This window comes from Bos taurus, chromosome X (genome assembly GCF_002263795.3).
Source record: "Bos taurus isolate L1 Dominette 01449 registration number 42190680 breed Hereford chromosome X, ARS-UCD2.0, whole genome shotgun sequence".
In the NCBI taxonomy this organism is placed as follows: domain Eukaryota; kingdom Metazoa; phylum Chordata; class Mammalia; order Artiodactyla; family Bovidae; genus Bos; species Bos taurus.
The window spans coordinates 74,231,963-74,253,389 of NC_037357.1; the positions used below are offsets into that span (position 1 = coordinate 74,231,963).

At 38.6% G+C, this 21,427-nt stretch overlaps 2 protein-coding genes across 5 annotated transcripts in view; one reads left to right on the plus strand and one right to left on the minus strand.

Annotated features, from left to right (window-relative positions):
• Nucleotides 1–21,427, plus strand: part of TAF9B (TATA-box binding protein associated factor 9b) — a 25,967-nt gene continuing 4,540 nt past the window's right edge. For 2 of the 4 annotated variants that reach the window (XM_010821825.4, XM_005227967.5), the window contains exons 1-6: nt 1–91; nt 931–1,012; nt 1,642–1,778; nt 1,852–1,986; nt 3,769–3,844; nt 5,932–6,042. In XM_010821825.4, coding sequence (XP_010820127.1) covers nt 41–91; nt 931–1,012; nt 1,642–1,778; nt 1,852–1,986; nt 3,769–3,844; nt 5,932–6,042 — 592 coding nt within the window. In that variant the 5' untranslated portion in view covers nt 1–40. Of the gene's footprint in view, nt 92–930; nt 1,013–1,641; nt 1,779–1,851; nt 1,987–3,768; nt 3,845–5,931; nt 6,043–7,108; nt 7,757–21,427 lie in introns of those variants that run through there. The other 2 variants (XM_059883496.1, NM_001192149.1) reach the window with 2 other exon arrangements.
• PGK1 (phosphoglycerate kinase 1) overlaps nt 12,930–21,427 on the minus strand; it is a 22,680-nt gene continuing 14,182 nt past the window's right edge. The window contains 5 exon segments of the mRNA NM_001034299.1: nt 12,930–13,407; nt 13,794–13,892; nt 14,158–14,335; nt 15,506–15,685; nt 15,933–16,047. Coding sequence (NP_001029471.1) covers nt 13,367–13,407; nt 13,794–13,892; nt 14,158–14,335; nt 15,506–15,685; nt 15,933–16,047 — 613 coding nt within the window. The 3' untranslated portion in view covers nt 12,930–13,366.

Sequence of the window (21,427 nt, forward strand, 5' to 3'; positions counted from 1 at the left end):
AGCAGCCTTCTCTCCGCCGGATGACGAGCTGCAGGATAACATGGAGTCGGGGAAGATGGCGCCTCCCAAGAACGCTCCGAGAGATGCCTTGGTGAGTGCGAAGGATGCGTGGCGGGTTGAGAGGCTCCTCGCGGCCATATCCGGGGTCCGAGAGGTGGGCCCGTGCGGAGAACCTGGTGATGGGCTTGCAGGCCGAGTTCAGTCCTGCCAGGGACGCCAGGAGTAGTAGACTGGCGTGCCCTGGACCCCGGGGCTCTCTCCCGCCACCCTGGCGGCCCGGCTGGAGGGAGGCTGGAGCCCTCCGAATGCGCAGGCCGGCCGCCCAGGTTTATCTCCTGGACCTTGGGCCCCGGCCGCCTAGCCGTCCCTCCCCGTCTGCGAATCCTGACTCGTACGTCCAGGGTTTTGATGCTAAGTTTCCCCGGTAGCCACATCTGAAAATGACAACCAGCTGTAGCCACCCCTACCTAGGGAGGGAAAGCCAACCCTGGACTTTTTCTTCTCTTTGCCCCCGCCCCCACCCCCACCAAAAAAAAAAAGTTTTCAGCAAAGAGGACTCCGAGGGCATTTGGAGTGGTCTTTGTGCGGCTTCACAGGTGGCGCTAGTGGTAAAGAACCCTCTTGCCAATGCATGAGACCTAAGAGACAGGAGTTAAGAGATCACTGGAGGAGGATATGGCAAACCACTCCCGTATTCTTGCCGGAAGAATCCCACGGACCGAGGAGCCTGGCGGGCTACAGTCCATGGGGTCGCAAAGACAGAAGTGACTTAAGGTGCATGCATGACACTTGCTTGAGAGGAAAAGGACGAGTACAAGTTTGGAACCCAGAGAAGGGGGACCTTGTATCACAAATGTAATTATTACCTTCGGTCCAGTCTTGATTTCTATACCTCGATTAAGCATCTGACATTTTTATTTGAATCCACAGGTGATGGCACAGATTCTGAAGGATATGGGAATTACGGAGTACGAACCAAGGGTTATAAATCAAATGTTGGAATTTGCTTTCCGTAAGTTAACATCAAAAATTTGTCTAACTTTTGAATTTGAAAAATCGTTCATTGTAAGAACATTTTCAACAAAATTGCTTTTAACAGTTAACGTCATAACATGTCATTATATACACTTATCCAAACCCACAGAATGTCGAGTTCCAAGAGAGAACCATAATATAAACTATCAATTAAGAGTCGGACATGACTTGGCTACTGAACAACAGACAAGTGATTATGATAGGTCAGTGTATCAGTCTATCAGTTGTAACAGACGTGCCACTCTGCAGGGAACACTGGTAACAGGGGATGCTATGCTGCATGTATAGCTGCAGGGAGTATATGGGAAATCTCTATATTATCCCAAATTTTGCTGTGAATCTAAAACTACTCAACAAAAATTAAGTTTTAAAGTATGTGGAAAAAAAGTCATAAAATTCAGAAAGCAATAAAAAGGAACTCAGGCTAGGGAACAGTATTTATATTGTGATCATCTGTTTAAAGTTGATTGTATAGATAGGACAATTAGACATTAAAACCAAAATTCATAAACTTTCTGGAAATTAGTGAAACTTTTTATTAAGAAAAGTGCCCATAAATATTAAGCTATTTTCATATGTTTAAAAAATAATGTTTTGTTGTTAAAGGATACGTGACTTCAATTCTGGATGATGCAAAAATTTATTCAAGCCATGCTAAGAAACCTAATGTTGATGCAGATGATGTGAGACTGGCAATCCAGTGTCGGGCTGACCAATCTTTTACCTCCCCTCCCCCAAGAGATGTGAGCAAACTTTTATTTGAAGTTCATTTACTTATAGTTTTTAATTGTTGTTCTAATAAGCATTTTTTTTTAGTTCTTACTGGATATTGCAAGGCAGAAAAATCAAACCCCTTTACCGCTGATTAAGCCGTATGCAGGACCCAGACTGCCGCCTGACAGATACTGCTTGACAGCTCCAAACTATAGGCTAAAGTCCTTAATTAAAAAGGTAAGGATTTTTAGTCATTTTAGTTTTGTAAAAGGGTAAGATGTGTTAGGGGAATTTGTAGAGATCAAATTCCTGTAAATAGTGCAGGAAATTAAAGGCTAAGATAAGCTAAATACTAAATTTATAATCTAGAGTGAGGGAGCTGCTGAAAACCATTATTAAAGATGGAACCATGTTTTAAATTTTTTTTAAAGTAAAATGAGTTTTCTAAAGTGTAAGACGTAAGCATATACTCTATTCAGTTTTAAAGCCAAAACTTCATGCTTACTTAAATGTCAACAATTTCCTTATGTTTCCGGACAAGGAAACATTCACCTGCTGTGAATTTTCCTGACAAAATGAAATATTGCTTCATTATCCATCACCAAACTCTTTGTGCCACTCCTCAATACATGGGAAAAGTTGCCTAGAGATGGAGGTATGTTAGGCTTTTGTTAGATGCATGTTGATTTAGCTTCATGGGCATAATAGACACCTTCTTATACCCAGAGATTAAAGTGCCATATATAGCACTTTATAAGGTATATTATAGAAAATAATATAATAGAAAATAAAATACTATATAAGGTAATTAATAGAAAACTTGGGTCATCACTGGGATGACCCAGAGGGATGGGTGGGAGGGGGGCTCAGGATGGGGAGCACATGTACACCCATGGCTGACTTATGTGAATGTATGGTAAAAACCACTACAATATTGTAAAGTAATCAGCCTCCAATTAAAATAAATAAATTTATATTAAAAAATAATAAAAAATAAAAGCCTGTATTATATAAATTTCATAACTCTTAAGTTTTAAAAGGCAAACAGAAAAATTAAATGTTTGGTACACAATAAATAAATAAATAAAAAATTTTTTAAAAAGAAAACTTGGGCCTTTAATTCTGCAGTTTATTTATATGTTCAACTTCACAAATTCTCGTAGCTAAAATTCAGTGCCAAATGCTGTGTGAAGAGTTTTACATGGATTATTCAATTCTCACAAGAATCCTATGAAATAAGTATTGTTATCCCCATTTGACAGATAAGAAAACTGAGGCACAAACAGATTAAATAACTTGCCCAGGGTCACTCAGTGATAAAGCCTGGATTCAAACTCAAGCAGGTAGGCTCCAGAGCCTACATTCTTTACCACTATACTATCCTGAATTTTTAGCATCTAAACTATTGAACTTGTAAACATTTTTGAAGTTACTTTGTGCTTATTCCCAGGTCTCATAACTCCCAATCTTTACACTACACCGTAACAGAGTAAATGATAAACCATCAGGCATTGGACTTGCTTTCTAAAATATGACCTAAGGCTTTCCCACCACTGAGAAAGTTCTCCCCACATTGGGCTACATTTGTACCTCTGAAATTCCACCATAAGGAGTTTCTTTCTTTTTGGGTTAAGATATTAACTAGTTAAGATTCAAAAATCATAAGGAAGTTAGCTGTTATACCCAAATAAGACTCTACTTCAAACTTTAAAACTATATAGGATTATATATCTTATATATATATATATATATATATATATATTCATATCCATGTTGATATAGATATGTATTGTTTCTATTACTTGTGTTTATATGTGAGTGTGAGTGTGTATGTGTGTGTGTGTGTGTATTTGTGAAACCCCTAGTTTAAATGTTGCATTAGAACACTGAACAAATTGGCATTCTTGCCATCAGTTATCCATTGATAATTCACATCAAAAATCCTAATTTCATTTCCTGGTAAATTTAGTTGTCAAGTCTGAACAACATTAAAGCTAATTTGTGTTTTAAATCCCCTAGGGACCTAACCAAGGACGACTGGTTCCACGGTTAAGTGTTGGAGCTGTTAGTAGCAGACCTACCACTCCTAACATAGGTAAGTGAGAGAGAGAAAAATGGCTTTTCTAGCTGGTAAAGAAGTGCCCCAGCACTTGATTTTGAACTATAATCCAAGTCAAAAATGGAGTCAGAAATTCCCATATGTGTTGCCATTAATACATTTACTCATCCTCTAGTATAGCTGTAAACATATATTTTATCAGATTTCAAAATGAGACAGCCACAAGGAATATCTGATCCCAAATGAGAATAGAATTGGATGTTACTCAACATTATTGTATGTACTAAGTGTGGTACCAAAAACAAAAGTTTAAGCTGTGTTCTATCTGGCTTTTATACAAATGAAGTTGCCAAACTCACTCATGGCAGTAGCCTACCTATTATCAGAAATTAAATTTCTGAGTAAATTGGGAAGAGATGCAATCAAAAGAAGTTTAAAATACACAAAGCTCAGTCATGTCCGACTCTTTGTGACCCCATGGACTATAAAGTCCATAAAATTCTCCAGGCCAGAATACTGGAGTGGGTAGCCTTTCCCTTCTCCAAGGGATCTTCCCAACCCAGGGATCAAACCCAGGTGTCCCACATTACAGTCTGATTCTTTACCAGCTGAGCCACAAGGGAAGCCCTAAGAATATCAAAGAAAATCATTTTTAATGTAACCTTTTCAAAAGTAGTACTATTATTCTGTATTGGTCAGTGAGCACCCCTTCAAACTGTCAGTTTTAACAGGTCTCCATCATTCTTTGAGCATTTCTTGCTTTCTGGCACAAGATGTTCCAAGCTCATCTTATATTTTCTTTACCCCAGTCCCAGAATCATCCTTTCTCCAAAGAACCTTCATTCCTTTTAGTATAGAATGGTATTTAGAAACCATAATGTCATTGTTATTTAGATAATAAGAAACACATAAATAATAGATGTAGATTTCCTGTTTTTTTGTTCTATATTCCTGCTGGATTTCTTTCATAGTCAGTCTTTTCAGGAAAAAAATCCCCTTCTCTTTGACCAGTAGTGATTTCTTGGTTTTTATTGCTTATAACTTGAATCCTATAGATGTTGTATAGCTCTAGAGTAAGCAGCATTTGATTTTTGAGATGTGTAGACAGTCTTTCATTATTTTTAAGGTGTGAATTCACATTTTGGCATTTAAAACCAGCCTGGTACAGTATTAATTGTACACTTCTAATTATATGCATGTCCTTTATAGGCAGGAGTTTGCATATATAATTTCTGTAACTTTTTGATCATATACTGTTTATATGTTGGTTCATATTACTTTTTATGAACTTTTTAAAAACTCTAGGCTGTGGTAATCAGTTACATGTGTTGGCAAGTTAACCAGTTTTAGTTATCAGTTGTGATTTTTATTCCTGGACATGTATTGTACATGTTTTAGAGATTTTATAATCTATAACGGACAAAGAAACATTCACCTGCTGTAAATTTTCCTGAAAAAATGAAATATTGCTTCATTATCCATCACCAAACTCTTTGTGCCACTCCTCAATACATGGGAAAACTTGCCTAGAGATGGAGGTATGTTAGGCTTTTGTTAGATGCATGTTGATTTAGCTTCATGGGCATAATAGACACCTTATACCCAACAAATGACAGAGATTAAAGTGCCATATAAGGTAATTAATAGAAAACTTGGGCCTTTAATTCTGCAGTTTATTTAAATGTTCAACTTCACAAATTCTTGTAGCTAAAATTCAGTGCCAAATGCTGTGTGAAGAGTTTTACATGGATTATTCAATTCTCACAAGAATCCTATGAAATAAGTATTGTTATCCCCATTTGACAGATAAGAAAACTGAGGCACAAACAGATTAAATAACTTGCCCAGGGTCACTCAGTGATAAAGCCTGGATTCAAACTCAAGCAGGTAGGCTCCAGAGCCTACATTCTTTACCACTATACTATCCTGAATTTTTAGCATCTAAACTACTGAACTTGTAAACATTTTTGAAGTTACTTTGTGCTTATTTCCAATGATTTTTTTTTCACCTTTCATTAACTCCATGTGTTTTGAAGGTAATTTCTAGTAAGCTAAAGGAAAGCAGAAATTGAACCTATATAATAAGTCATCTAACTAACATGATCTGTTAATTACAACTGTAGCGACCCCACAAACAGCATCTGTCCCAAATAAAGTTGCACCTCCAGTGTCAGTGACAAGCCAGAGATTCACGGTGCAGATTCCACCTTCTCAGTCCACACCTGTCAAACCAGGTAACATGATGGGTGGGGTATGGGGGGTTGAAAGTTGTTCTTTTAAATTTTCCTGAATTTTAAAATTTGTGAGTGATTGTCATTATTGAACAGTTTGTATTCCCATAGCAATAATTGAATTGTTTTACTATCATAATAGGTAAATTAGGGTTCATCAGAGGTCTATAACCCCATTAAAATTGTATGAAATTTTATATGTGTAACATTTTGGGGGGGAAGGGAGAGATTTCAACATGATCCTCAGATTCTCAAACAACATAGTGTTAAATCTCAAGAAAATAATACAACTTAGTGTATATCAAATGAAAACTGTATGTTTATTCAATTCATGGAAGTATAGATAGGAAGTTTGAATATAAGTAGAATTCTAACATAGTTTATTCTTGAATAAGTTTAGATTCCACATCTTCTGAAACTAACCGTGTACAATAAACTACTTATATAAAATATTGGTCTCTAAGGGAAGGATGATTCCTGACCTTGAACATATGCCTTTAGTATGTTGCATGATGAATCCAGTCTACTGCTAAGTACTAATTGAAATTTTAGGTAAATGCTCTGTGTCTCATTTTTTAATTGAACATTAAGGGAATGTAGCATTTTAATCATAACTGCCAATATCTTTATCTAGAGGCCTGTTGCCATTTTTATCTTTTATGAAATTTTTGTCACCAAGAAAAGCAGGATTACATTTTTTCCTTCCAGATGGAGTTGGTATAGTATATTCTTGGTTATCAAAATACTCATAGCTTTTGGATGCTGGAATAGTAAATATTCATGATATATGAAGAAACATATACATAACTATAGTATATTAATCATATAAAAGTGGATATTTAATTTTGTAAATACACAAACGAGACCTAGGACACAAACAGTAAACTGCTTGTGATTATGGATGACTTTGGTTTTTTGTGTCTTGTGTTTTTTTATTTTCTTTTATGTACATTAACTTTTAAGGAATGTTATTTTTAAAACCTTTAAAAAAAAGAAATTATTATAAGAATTACATTCAGCTTTGTTGAATACTTTTTACCGTATGTGTCTGATTCTATGTAGTTCATAGTTTGGGTGTGTTTTCTCCTCTGTTTACAGTTCCTGCAACAAGTGCAGTTCAAAATGTTCTGCTTAATCCTTCAATGATTGGGCCCAAAAATATTCTTATTACCACCAACATGGTTTCATCACAGAACACAGCCAATGAATCAAACCCATTGAAGAGAAAACATGAAGATGATGATGACAGTGATACTATATAAGAAATACAGTGTAGTCTCTATGCATTTCAAAATTATAGTTGGTTCTGAATCCATATACCGAACTAGAACATTCTTGATCTTGTTTTATCTTAGAAAACTTAAATGTAGCTGCAGTATTTTTCACATTAGTTTAAACTGTTAGATTTCTTAAGGGTACCAGTGTTTTTTCACTAGGCTTAAAGTATAAAAAGCTAAGTGCTTGTTTTTTAATGATTTCATTAATGTTGACTCCTGCTACATTAATTCTATTTTTGGAAACAGCTTTCTGCAATGTATCTGATGTAGCACTTAAGTGTCAGTTTCTAAGCCTGATCAATGGACTAATCTTTAACAGCCTAATTTCTAATCTATATTTAAATACTTCTTTTGAAGATAAAATAGTCGCTTCTGTCCTCACCAGCTTTTTTTACCAAATCTCTTAATTAAGCAAACATTTTTTGGAGGGGATGGATTTAGAGGGATTCTGAATTCATTTTGAATATATTTAAACTGTAACCTCCCACCTCCTCAGTCCCATTTCTACACCCTATTCGTTTTCTACACTACCTCCTCTCCACAGGCTTAGGTTTCTCCCTATTGCTCTTAAATTTAAAAGGCTAAAACTGGACTGTTAGGAATATAATTCCTGATAATATAGTTGTGTCATTTTTAAAACCTGCTTCACATGCCTAATGGTCTGTGGTTTACTTTAACTGGAAGGTTTACATTTGCTGTTTTTCTCTCCATATCAGAGCAGTTGTTTTATCCTTTGCCTTTTATGCCTGTTGAGCATTCCTCTGCTTTTGACAGGTAGTTTCTGGGTCAGTTATATGCAGTTTCAACCTTATATTCCAAGTTGGTAACTCCACCGTATTTCACATTTCAAAATTTAACACAGAAGATGGTATAGTTTAAAATCTGCCTTGATAAGTATATTTACACTGGACCTAGGCAAAACCACTGAAGAACAAGTGTTTTCTTCCTTTTTACCACCCGCATATATGTTTTGATCACTACTGCTTGAACCCTACTATTGGTATCAGTTCAGTTCAGTCACTCAGTCGTGTCCGACTCTCTGCGACCCCATGAATTGCAGCACGCCAGGCCTCCCTGTCCATCACCAACTCCCAGAGTTCACTCAAACTCACGTCCATCAAGTCGGTGATGCCATCCAGCCATCTCATCCTCTGTCGTCCCCTTCTCCTCCTGCCCCCAATCCCTCCCAGCATCAGAATCTTTTCCAATGAGTCAACTCTTCACATGAGGTGGCCAAAGTATTGGAGTTTCAGCTTTAGCATCATTCCTTCCAAAGAACACCCAGGACTGATCTCCTTCAGAATGGACTGGTTGGATCTCCTTAGAGTCCAAGGGACTCTCAAGAGTCTTCTCCAACACCACAGTTCAGAAGCATCAATTCTTCGGCACTCAGCTTTCTTCACAATCCAACTCTCACATCCATACACGACCACTGGAAAAACCATAGCCTTGACTAGATGGACCTTTGTTGGCAAAGTAATGTCTCTGCTTTTCAATATGCTATCTAGGTTGGTCATAACTTTCCTTCCAAGGAGTAAGCGTCTTTTAATTTCATGGCTGCAGTCACCATCTTCAGTGATTTTGGAGCCCCAAAAAATAAAGTCTGACACTGTTTCCCCATCTATTTCCCATGAAGTGATGGGACCAGATGCCATGATCTTAGTTTTCTGAATGTTATGTATAGTGCAGATCAATTTTCAGCTTGTCGCTGAGAATGTCACACATAAGATGGGATCACACCTGAAAGTTTTCTAATGGTTTCCTTCCTATAGAAGGCCAAAGCAAACAAATTAATGTGATGTGACGTGCATTTAGGTGTACTCTGTATAGGTTTCCCAATAATATTGCTAAACACCTTTCCCTATTTTCCATTTGTACACATCTAAACACCATATTGGGAAAAACTACAAAGCTTTCAAAAACATAAACAGGCTTGTGTTCTTTTTGTTAAGTAAGTTGACATATTCAACATAGGAATACTTTTGTAAAACTTCTACAATAAGTTTTCGTATCATAATTTAGAACTCATAGCCAAAGATCCTCAAAACTTAAGATGCAGGTTAAGTTTCATCTTAGGATGGTGCTTGATACATCAAAGAAAAATTGTCCAATAACATGGAAGAAATGTCTCATCAAAACTGTGATTCAGTATTTTTGGATAATAAAAGGTGATATCAAACTTACAAAAATACATCTGATCATCATAGGAGAAATGTTCATTATGTAGCATAGGATGTCATTACTTGAATGTTCTCAGGGAGGCAGCATGTCAAAGGCCTAGGTTCTAGTCCTGGCTCCATCACTAACCAACTGTGTGACCTTATTTCACCCATGAGCCTTGTTCTCACTAGTAATAGTAAACTGACACCAACCCTGCCTACCTCACAGGGATGTTGTGAAGGTTTAATTGGTATATGTTAAAGTTCTTTCAAAATTGTAAAAATGCTATATAACTCTGAGGAATTGTTAACATATTTGTTCTAAGATTATTAATAAAAAAATTGAACTTATTTCTCTATTTAATGGCTTCAAAGAGGATGAATAAGGCCCATTAATTCTGAAATCCAAAAGACAAGATTTGCTTAATGTATGAATTAATTATAAATCAAGGTATAGCTTGCTTTTATTTGGAATCAGCATGTGACTCATCATAATGAAAGCAAAATAAATATGAAAGAAAATATGGGTTTAAATCTGTTAATAACATGCTCTTTTTATTTTTATTGAAATATAGTTGCTTTACAATGTTGTTTCTGCTGCACAGCAATGAATCAGCTATATATATATTAAAAAGGGATATATATATATATATATATATATATATATATATATATATATATCCCTTTCTAATCCTTCCCATTTACACATGCTGTCTTTAATGGGAATTTATACATTTAACTGAGCCAGCCAGTGGGCGGTTTGCTCTTTCAGGTAAGACTGCTTTATCTTGCAGATCTCCCTTTCCTAATTACATCCGCCCATTCCAGCATCAAGAATGACATCAGACAGAAGCACTTCTAGGTGGAATTTTTTTTTAAGATGAAGATGTACTATAGTAAATTAGGTAACTGTCATCCTAAGTTCTTCCTTCTACAAGTAGGAAATAAGTGTCTTTAATTGGAATAAGAATATAGGGATACAGTCAGAATTCAGGGAATGGAAGATGTGGCCTAAGGGGTCCAGAGTGAAGAGAAGTACTCAAGAGGTAAGGAAAAAAAGAAACTAGTCAGGAGAGGTGCAGAGCAGTGTGTAACATACCACCATACATAACCCACACACACACATACCTGTTGTATGTGCATTAAGTAGCTCTAGATTGAAGGAAACCACTCTTAACAGTGATTGATTGTTTCTAAGAAGAGAAACTGGCAGCTAGGGTAGGAAGGGGTCTTCTCATTGTGTGCCCCTTTTTGACTTTGGTATCATGTACTAGAAGGAAGTTTTACACATAAAAAGGAAAATAAGGGAAGCTGGAAACACTGAACTAAAGAAACTGAACTCATTTATGACATGATTATAATTTTTTTCTATATACCAGCATACATGTTTTCTGGAGGTTAAAAGTGAATTTGCTACACTTAAGCCTAAACCTTTGCAGTGTTTTATCAATAATTCCTAACTCTGTTATTAAACCAGGAAGCACATCTTTGTTCAATTCTACCTTATGTACTCATAAGTTGTTACGTACTGCCTTCCTTAACTCAGTTGTAAATTCCTTTAGGACATAAGTGTTATATTGCCTCCATTATGCCTCCATTATGTCCTAAGCATATAGCAGGTACTCAAATATTTGGCTGTTGGCATTTCCCCATTCATTTTCTGGATTAATGACTAAAATAAATGGGGAAGATCCTGGAAACGGAGTCTAGTAGAAAGCACTCGTACAATTGGGTTGATGGATGGATGAATTGGCAGTTGTAGAGTCTTAGGTTTATGGGCATTTACAATTCTTTCAGTTCCTTTGTACATTTGAAATAAAATGTTGGGGGAAAGGTAATCAGTAGGGGAAAAAAGTCATCAGTAGGCTGAAGTTCTGGCCCTGCTATGACATTAATTCACTGGATCAATGGGTAGTATCACTAGGCCTCACCAGCAAAAAGAGTGTACTAGAATTCCTGCTTTTCACATAAGGTTATAGCATACTATTAGAGGTATATAGAAACATGGTGTTTTTTTAAGATTAACTACAGCTATGAGGACAGTATTAATTAAAATACAAATGAACTTTTAGAAAAAAATTCAAGCCTTCAAAATTTGTTTAAAGCAGCCACGAAAATGTTCTTTTGCTGTTCTATCCAGAGTTAAGCAAAAGGTAGAATAAATAATATTTATTAATATTAATAAAATAGTCTACAGTAATCATCTCAGAGAGGCACAATGAAAAATCACCAGCCAAACCTGGATTTTAATCCCTGCTATTACTTACTGGCTCTATGATTGTGGCCAATAGTTTAACTATCTCTTTATCCAATAAAGGTGAAATATATACTCTAGTAAGTAAAACGCCCAGTAGAAAAATTCTGGTTAAACACGACCTTTTGAAAATACATGTTTACTTCTGCTCATTCCTGAAACTCCATTAAAATGACAGGAACAAGAAAGGAGGGACAATTACAAGGACAGTAAAAGAATCATGTCATTGGAATTACTTTGATCTTTTGATACAGTGTCATTAGATTTTCAGCAATAACAATGAATCAAAGCCTCTAATTCTGAGAAACTGCTGTGTAGGCTGAAATTCTACATATAACCAAATAGGCAAATATGAGTTAGATAAAGATACCTTCAGACACATAAAAATTTTACCTCCTAGGCACTCAATTTCTCATAAAGCTAATGGAGTCTTATGTTTCACAAAAGGAAGAGTAAAAGAAGAAAAGGTGGGGAGGGGAAGAGATTCAGGAAACGGAAGGCCCAACACAGGAGTTTAAAGAAATCCCTAAGAGCTACCCCAGAGATTTCCTCTGGAAAGAAACCCCAGGGCAACAGCTATACAGGCAATCTAGGGGGCATCCAGGACAAACTGGAACAGGAACACAAGGACTCCAGAAGGGACATCTCTAATAAAAATGAACCAACTGGGACTTACCCCAGTGGTCCAGCAGTTAAGACCATGCTTCTGGCTGCAGGGGGCCCAGGTTTGATCCCTGCTTAGGAAGTTCCACATGCCACACAGTGCGGCCAAAAGAAAAAAAGAACCAACTGGTACGTTTGAGTATGTTGGGAATGAATCAGTGATAGATACACAGAAAAAAAGACACCAAGTTTTAAAACTATTTTTTAACTCCAAAGAAAAAAGGTATATAAGGAAATATAATCATGGCATAGTTCAGCTATGAATTGTAGTTATAATCACAATGTAGGCTTCTATTAATTAAATCTCAAATTATGACAAAACTATACTGGGAGAATCAAATAGGGGAAGTATATATGGAACAGAGGCTATAAGGGAGCTAAATCTCCCCATGTATGAAATTAACAGATACCTTGTTTAGGAAATCGAGATGTTAACAGTTTAAGCATATTACTTAGAATCATGGACACAGATGACCTGACCCCTTCCTCAAGATTCTGTTCTCATCCTAAATAACAAAATAGGACAGGAAAAAAAAATCCAGTTTCAATGGATCTTTTTATTTAATATGTCATCAACTTCATCTCCCTCCGTACCAATAATTGGAATTTCATCTTGTTTTCATGCTGAGTGGTAAAGCAATGACAAAGCTAATCAGAATAAGCTACTTCAGAAAGAGAACTAAGCTAACACAGCCCACTTTAACAGGCATAATATAAATATATGTACTCTAGAATGCACAACGGTTTAGTCTCTAAGAAATTCAAATGGGATCTTGAAGAATGTAGGCAATTCCCAGGTACAGCAAAGATGAGCTGAGATGTTCTGCAACTGTTTGAGGGTTCCTGGCACTACATCCCTTGGCTACTAGCTGATTCTTGACAAAGGGGAAGACATTAGCTAATGCCAAGTGGAGATGCAGACAGTGCTATGTTGACTTAGGGGCTATGCACAGGAACCAGAAGGCAGAAAAGTACTAAACACTGCTGAGAGCATCCACTCCAGGAAGCACTTTACCTGTTTTTGAGAGAACACACACACACACAAACACACACACATGGTCAGCATTACTATAAGATCCACTAAGCCAGATCTGTCCCCTCCTATCTTCCTAATAACATAGCAGTTCTTCTCTAGGATATATGGCCAGGAGTTGAGTAACTTCTACATTCTGGGCCCCAGGTATACTAGTGTGTAACCTCTTTGAGAATAAAAGTCTTCCCATCTGGCCCTCCCCACATCAAATGGAACCCAGGAGCTTTACTTGACGTTCCTCCTTTTGTATTGCCCATGACTTCTAATGACAACCCTACCACCTACTGTCTCCACCCCATTCTACTTAACTCTTACTGCATAAACCCTGTCATTCCTCCAAATAAGCCAAAAACATTAAAGATCCTCACCTTCCAGGAGCTCTAAACTGGCACCACCCCCAGTGCTCACATGACTGACTTTATCCTCTGTGTTCCATTTGGCACAGCAAGTAGCAGTGTCTCCACCACCTGTTGAACAAAAGCCAAATAAAAAGGGGAAAGAAGAGAAGAGAAAAAAGACTGGCACCAAAATTATAAGGCACTGTGTTCTCAAGCCCAAAAGGTAGCTGATAACCCCCCAACTCCATCTCATTTAGAGGTTTCTCCATGAATCATATACCCACTTAGCTCTCAAGATCCACCCAGCACCAAGGAACCTAGGAAAAGTGAACTATTTCTCCTCTACTTTCCTCTGATCTGCTAGCTCACATGGCATTAGCTTTGTACCCTTTACCTATGATGGTGATGCAGCCCCTGGAAGTGGCTTTCACCACCTCATCCATAAGGGCTTTGGTTCCTCGGGCAAAAGCTTCCCATTCAAATACACCCACAGGTCCATTCCACACGATCTGCTTAGCCCGAGCAACAGCCTCAGCATACTTCTTACTGCTCTCAGGACCACAGTCCAAGCCCTAAAAGGCAGATTTAAAAAGAGAGGATGAGCTACCAAGAAAAGCTACTTAGAGGAGCAAATACCACACCTCCACCAAAACCAGAACTCAAGGCTGAATATCAGAGTGTCTTCTAGAACTAAAAGATACAAGATACATTTCATTCTTTAAAATTACAAACTTGTTCATATCCTTTATGGAAGATCAAGTCTAAGGGAAAACCTCAAAAGTTATTTGATAAAAACATTTTTAGCCACATTATTTTATGACTGTAACTAGCTCAGTGGTTTTCAACTAGGGTCAATTCCACCCCTCCCTAGGGAACACATGGTAATATCTCAACATTTTTGTCTATCATGATTTAGAGGTGGTAGGGAGTTGCTACTTAGTATCTAGTGGGCAAACAGTCCTTAAACATTCTACAATGCAACAACAGCCCTCCATAACTAAAACTACCTGAGATGTCAGTAGTGCCGAGGTTGAAAAACACTAAACTAGATCAGTGGTGCTCAAACCTTGTGGTGCATCAGAATCATCAGGATGGCTTGTTAAAGCACAAATTTCTGGGCCCTACTCCCAGTTTCTGCTTCAGCAGGTTGGGAAAAGGGGGCAGGAATTTGCAGTTTTTAACAAGCTTCAAAATGATGCTGCTGTTCTTGGAACCACACTTAAAGCCACATGCCTAACAAAAGGACAGTGACTAAGCAAAGTAGTATGTCAACATTAACAATTTTCTACAGATATTAGAATGATAACAAATGGAGAGTACTACAATCAACTATTTAAATAAGTCCTTAATATACACATAGATTTTTCCCTGCTTGTAATAATTGTACTACCTTAATGTTTTCATATACAAAAAAATTCTTATACAGGGTTCTAGGCAGAAATAATAATATTTAATCCAACAGAACAGCCCAAACTATGAAAGTACATAGCATCATCCACAGCAATCAGTTAAGTACTTAATAAACATTAAATAGATGAAGAAACAAAAAGCAGTTTTGCCCTCACTTTTCAAATGAAAAGTCTTAGCAGCAATCTGATACCACTGCTTTTGCCCCATGGACTCTCCCTGAAGGAAGGGCTCACTGCCATATTTGGAGCACTTCCTTTAATTTTTTATTAGTTGAATGAATGATACCAAAATGTATTTGTTCACTCATACTACCAACCACCCAAGTGACTCACCATCCAGCCAGCAGGTATGCCAGAGGCCACAGTGGCTTGGCCAGTCTTGGCATTCTCATCAAACTTATCAGCAGTGACAAAGTCAACAGGCAAAGTAATCTTCACGCCATTCTTGTCAGCTTTGGACATCAGGTCTTTGACAATCTTGGATCCCTCTTCATCAAACAAAGAAGTGCCAATCTATATAGGGAAGTCAAGATGAGGAAGGTCAGCCTATATACTAAGAATGTGGTTACCTCACAAAGCAGACAGTATGAAATACAGCACAATATAAAGGAATAATTCTAAGACAAAAGAAAAACAACTTGCAAAATAAATAAAAATGGAGTTTTTAGGGCTCATGCCATAAGCTAATTTCCTTTGTAAATTTACATAACCTATTTCTCATGGAGAGCTATTTCACATCTACTTGGCATCGGTTTCCTACCTCCATGTTGTTGAGCACCTTAAGGAAGGTAAAGGCCATTCCACCACCAATAATCATTTCATTGACTTTGTCCAGCATATTACTGATCAGCTGGATCTTGTCTGCAACTTTAGCTCTGGAAGGGAAAGCAAGAATCATCACCAAAAGAACAAAGGACTAAAGAGCTGGTATTACACAAAGCCTGAGGTTTTATATCAAGGGACAGGAACAGAGAAATGTCCCACAGAGTGAGAAAAGTACTGGCTCTCAGCCTGGTGCTCTGTGAAGACCTATAGGGGTGGGATGGGGGTGGTGGGAGGAAGTCTCAAGAGGGAAGGGATATATATATTCTTATAGCTGATTCATGTTGTTGTACAGCAGAAACCAACACTGTTAAGCAATTATCCTCCAATTAAACATTAAAAAAATATTTTTTAAAAAGTACTGGCTAGCTTTGCCCTATGTTTCTCCAACACCAAAAAGCCAATCCATTACTAAGAAATCTTTTTAAGGTGTGGCTCTTGGCCAAGAGGGGCTTAGAAGACTTGCAATCATCTAAAGAAATCACAAGTTCCAAATAGATCTGTTTTGTCCCTCTTATTCCCCCAAAATCAAAGGTCAAGACTGGTAATTATACTTGAGAAAGATTGCTAATTGTGGGATCCCTAAGCTCACTGAGAACTGTCCTAACCCTAAAGCAGGTATCAAATTACATACCAAACAAATATATACTGAGCAAAAATAGACAAGATATTCACACTCTTAGGTCCATGTTTAGTTGCTGGAACATTTGCTTTATGGCATTCATTATTCTATTGGACCACTTGATTCAACACATTGGTTGTGGGACTTCCCTGGTAGTCCAGTGCCTAAGACTTTGCATTCCAATGCAGGGGGTGTGGGTTTGATCCCTGGTCAGGGATCTAATATCCCACATGCCTCATTACCAAAAAAACAAAATGTAAAACAGAAGTAATGGTGTAATAAATTCAATAAAGACTTTAAAAATGGTCCACATCAAAAAAAAAAAAATCTTAAAAAGCACTGAGTACTTACTCTGTGCCAAGCACTGTTCTAGGTCTTTAAGAAACATAAACATCACTGGGCAAAAGCAAAGATCCCTACCCCCTTGGAGCTTATATTCTAGAAGAGGGAAATAAGATAATCAACACAGATGTACCTTTCACCTCCCTGTGAGAGAAATATACATATCTAAACAGAAGAAATGGAGAAGGCGATGGCACCCCCCTCCAGTACTCTTGCCTGGAAAATCCCATGGATGGAGGAGCCTGGTAGGCTGCAGTCCATGGGGTCGTGAAGAGTCGGACACGACTGAGCGACTTCACTTTCACTTTTCACTTTCATGCATTGGAGAAGGAAATGGCAACCCACTCCAGTGTTCCTGCCTGGAGAATCCCAAGGATGGGGAAGCCTGGTGGGCTGCCGTCTTTGGGGTTGTGCAGGGTCGGACACGACTGAAGCGACTTAGCAGCAGCAAACAGAAGAAAGGAGAAGGCAATGGCACCCCACTCCAGTACTCTTGCCTGGAAAATCCCATGGATGGAGGAGCCTGGTAGGCTGTAGTCCATGGGGTCGCTAAGAGTTAGACATGACTGAACGACTTCCCTTTCACTTCTCACTTTCATGCATTGGAGAAGGAAATGGCAACCCACTCCAGTGTTCTTGCCTGGAGAATCCCAGGGATAGGGGCGCCTGGTGGGCTTCCATCTATGGGGTCGCACAGAGTCGGACAAGACTGAAGCGACTTAGCAGCAAACAGAAGAAAAACAAATTCACTTGAAGCACAACCTTTAAAATCCTTCACATAAGTAATGGCTTGCTTTCCACAAATATTCCTATATATCTAAGTGAAGTGAAGTTGCTCAGTCGTTTCTGACTCTTTGCAACCCCATGGGATTCTCCAGGCAAGAATACTGGAGTGGGTTGCCATTTCTTCCAGGGGATCTTCCAGACCCAGGGATTGAACCCAGGTCTCCCACATTGCAGGCAGACCCTTTAACCTCTGAGCCACCAGGGCAGACCCCCCTATATATATCTAAATCCCACTTAAATAAGCAAATCACCTTGGGCTTATTTGCCTCTTCATTCAGTAAACAAGATGATATCTATTCTGTAAGAGGCCTTATGCTAGGATTTGTGAAATGGAGGTTCAAAACAATAGTGATGTGGGAGAATGGATGGCAAGAGACTACTGATCTCTCACTTGTAAAGACTGATCACCACCAAGAGTAAAAATGGATTAACTGCTTTATACAAAAACATACACATACACACACAGAGAGTGAGAGGGAAACAGAAAGGATGAAAAGAGACTCAACATATAAAGAACATGGGATATTCTATACATCAAATACCCTGTTTCTTCAACAAATCAATGGAATGAAAAATAATAAGAGGGAACTATTATAAAATAATTAGGGTTAAGGTTATAAAAAATAGGAGAAGGCAATGGCACCCCACTCCAGTACTCTTGCCTGGAAAATCCCATGGATGGAGGAGCCTGGTAGGCTGCAGTCCATGGGGTCGCTGAGAGTCGGACACGACTGAGCGACTTCACTTTCACTTTTCACTTTCATGCATTGGAGAAGGAAATGGCAACCCACTCCAGTATTCTTGCCTGGAGAATGCCAGGGATGGGAGAGCCTGGTGGGCTGCCGTCTATGTGGTCGCACAGAGTCAGACATGACTGAAGCGACTTAGCAGCAGCATTATAAAATAAAATATACCTAACAACCAAATGGCACCCCATTCTAGTACTCTTGCCTGGAAAGTCCCATGGACAGAGGAGCCTGGTGGGCTACAGTCCATGGAGTCGCAAAGAGTCGGACACGACTGAGTGACTTCACTTTCACTTTTCACTTTCATGCATTGGAGAAGGAAATGGCAACCCACTCCAGTGTTCTTGCCTGGAGAATCCCAGGGACGGGGAAGCCTGGTGGGCTGCCGTCTATGGGGTCACACAGAGTCGGACACGACTGAAGCGACTTAGCAGCAACAACCAAATACAATGCATAGATTTCATTTGGATCCTTATTCAAACAAACTGACTGTAAAAGACATTTCTGAAATGATGGAGAATTTCTGAATATAGACTGGGTATTGGATGACAGTATTAATAATAAGACTCTTAAATTTTGTTAGGTTTAACAGGTGGTTATTTTAAAAGAAATCTCAAGCTATGAGATGTATACAGAAGTATAAGAAATGAAATTATATGATATCTAAGGCTTGCTTTCAAACACTCCTGACATAAAAAGGATTAGAGGACAGATGAAACTGGATTGGCAAAAATGCCAGTAATTATTAGAACAGGGTAATAGGTACCTGTGAGTTTATTATACTATTTCAACTTCTATAATGTTTGAATGTTTCTACAACAATGTTTTGGGTTTTTTTCTCTTTTTGGCCACACTGCATGGCTTGTGGAATCTTAGTTCCCTTACCAGGGGTAGAATCTGGGCAGTGAAAGCAAGGAGTCCTAACCACTGGACCACTAGGGAATTCCCAACAGAATAATTTTTTTAATTAAATACAAATTCTTCCCCTATATTGTTAATGTTCTCAGGGACACTACATTGCAAGAAAGGTGGCCAAAAAAAACCCTCCGTGTAAACTTCCCCCAAATAGCAATTTTAGGCAGAGTCCAAAACCTAATCATAAGCACTAGGTAGCACTCACTCCCATATTCCAGGTCTAGAGAAGGACTGAGAACAAAACTCAAGTCCTAGTCTCCAGAGAAGCAAAGATCAGAGGCTGACCTTTATGATCCAGTGCACAAGAGTGGCAATGCTTCCAGGACACAGATTCAAGTACCTACCTTAACTATTTTTAGGACCCTGAAACTGGGCTCATGAAGCCTGGAGAGCAACTATGCTACCTGAAATTGACACCCAACTCCAGAATCAGCTTTCATAGGGAAATGCTGAGTGTGTTCAGTCCCATGGGAAAAAAATACCCTGCTCATAAAAGGGTCAGGAGCATCTAGCCATAAAGAGGCTGCTATCTAGAGAGTCGTGCCAAGTGACAAGATCTTATCCAGGAAGTCCCAGGTCTCTGTCCCTACTTTATCACCTAAAATGTATCCTCCTAGTCTCTTGACCTACACTTCTGAAATTTCTACTTTTAACTAAACCAGTAGCATATCACTATTCAGAGTACTTTTCCCCATAGGAGAAAATATAAAAAGGTATCGGATCTGAAAAAATGAGTTCCAAATAATATATTCAACACATATAAGGAGGTTTTCATATCTGAAAGGCTCAAGTGCTTCAAAAATTGTTAGATGAGCATTAGTGGGTAATAGTGGATCTTTCCAATTCTTCTCCCCAGAACCATTTTCTATCCTTTCTAGCCCTGTTCTCTGTCCCAGGAGGCTGACCTGCATAGACTGCATCAAGGAGGTCCTCTGCCCTCTGACATCCAGCTGGGTTGCAGCCCATTGTGGGTAAGAGGGGATACATCAATAGGACATTAAAATGAGATCAGAGTATCTATTTCCCTGGCTCCTTCCCTGCTAGATGACTATCCTCCATCCCTTGACCAAAGGCTATACAGTTCTTATCAGAGGTCCATCTCCACACAACTACCCTCTCTGGATTCTGGTAACCATCACTTCCCTTTTGCCCTTCAGGTCTAAGGGTGGTGATGATGGTTTCCTCAGATGACTGTATAGTCCCTTTTGTGTTTCCCTAAACCCCACCCACACCTTTGCAGATACTCCCTTTATTAAATTTTCCTCAGTCACCCAGTTTGATTGTGCTAATAACAATAAACCACCCAATTTATGGCCTCATGCTTGTGCTCAGTCACTTCAGTTATGTCTGACACTTTGTGACCCTATGGACTGTACCCGCCAGGCTCCTCTGTCCATGGGATTTCCCAAGGAAGAATACTGGAGTGGGTAAGCTATTCTGTCCTCCAGGGGATCTTCTTGACCCAGGGATTGAACCCACGTCTCCTGCAGCTCCTGTATTGCAGGCAGATTCTTTACCACTGAGCCATCAAGGAAGCCCAAGTTATGGCCTACTAGCAGGTAGGCCCAGATATTGAAGAAAGTGGGGAAAACCAATAGACCATTCAGGTATGACCTAAATCAAATCCCTTATGATTATACAGTGGAAGTGAGAAATAGATTTAAGGGACTAGGTTTGATAGAGTGCCTGATGAACTATGGACGGAGGTTCGTGTCATTGTACAGGAGACAGAGAGCAAGACCATTCCCAAGAAAAAGAAATACAAAAAAGCAAAATGGCTATCTGAGGAGGCCTTACAGGTAGCTGTGAAAAGAAGAGAAGTGAAAAGAAAAGGAGAAAAGGAAAGATATACCCATTTGAATGCAGAGTTCCAAAGAACAGCAAGGAAAGATAAGAAAGCCTTCCTCAGGGATCAGTGCAAAGAAAATAGAGGAAAATAATAGAATGGGAAAGACTAGAGATCACTTCAACAAAGGTCTGTCTAGTCAAGGCTATGGTTTTTCCAGTAGTCATGTATGGTTG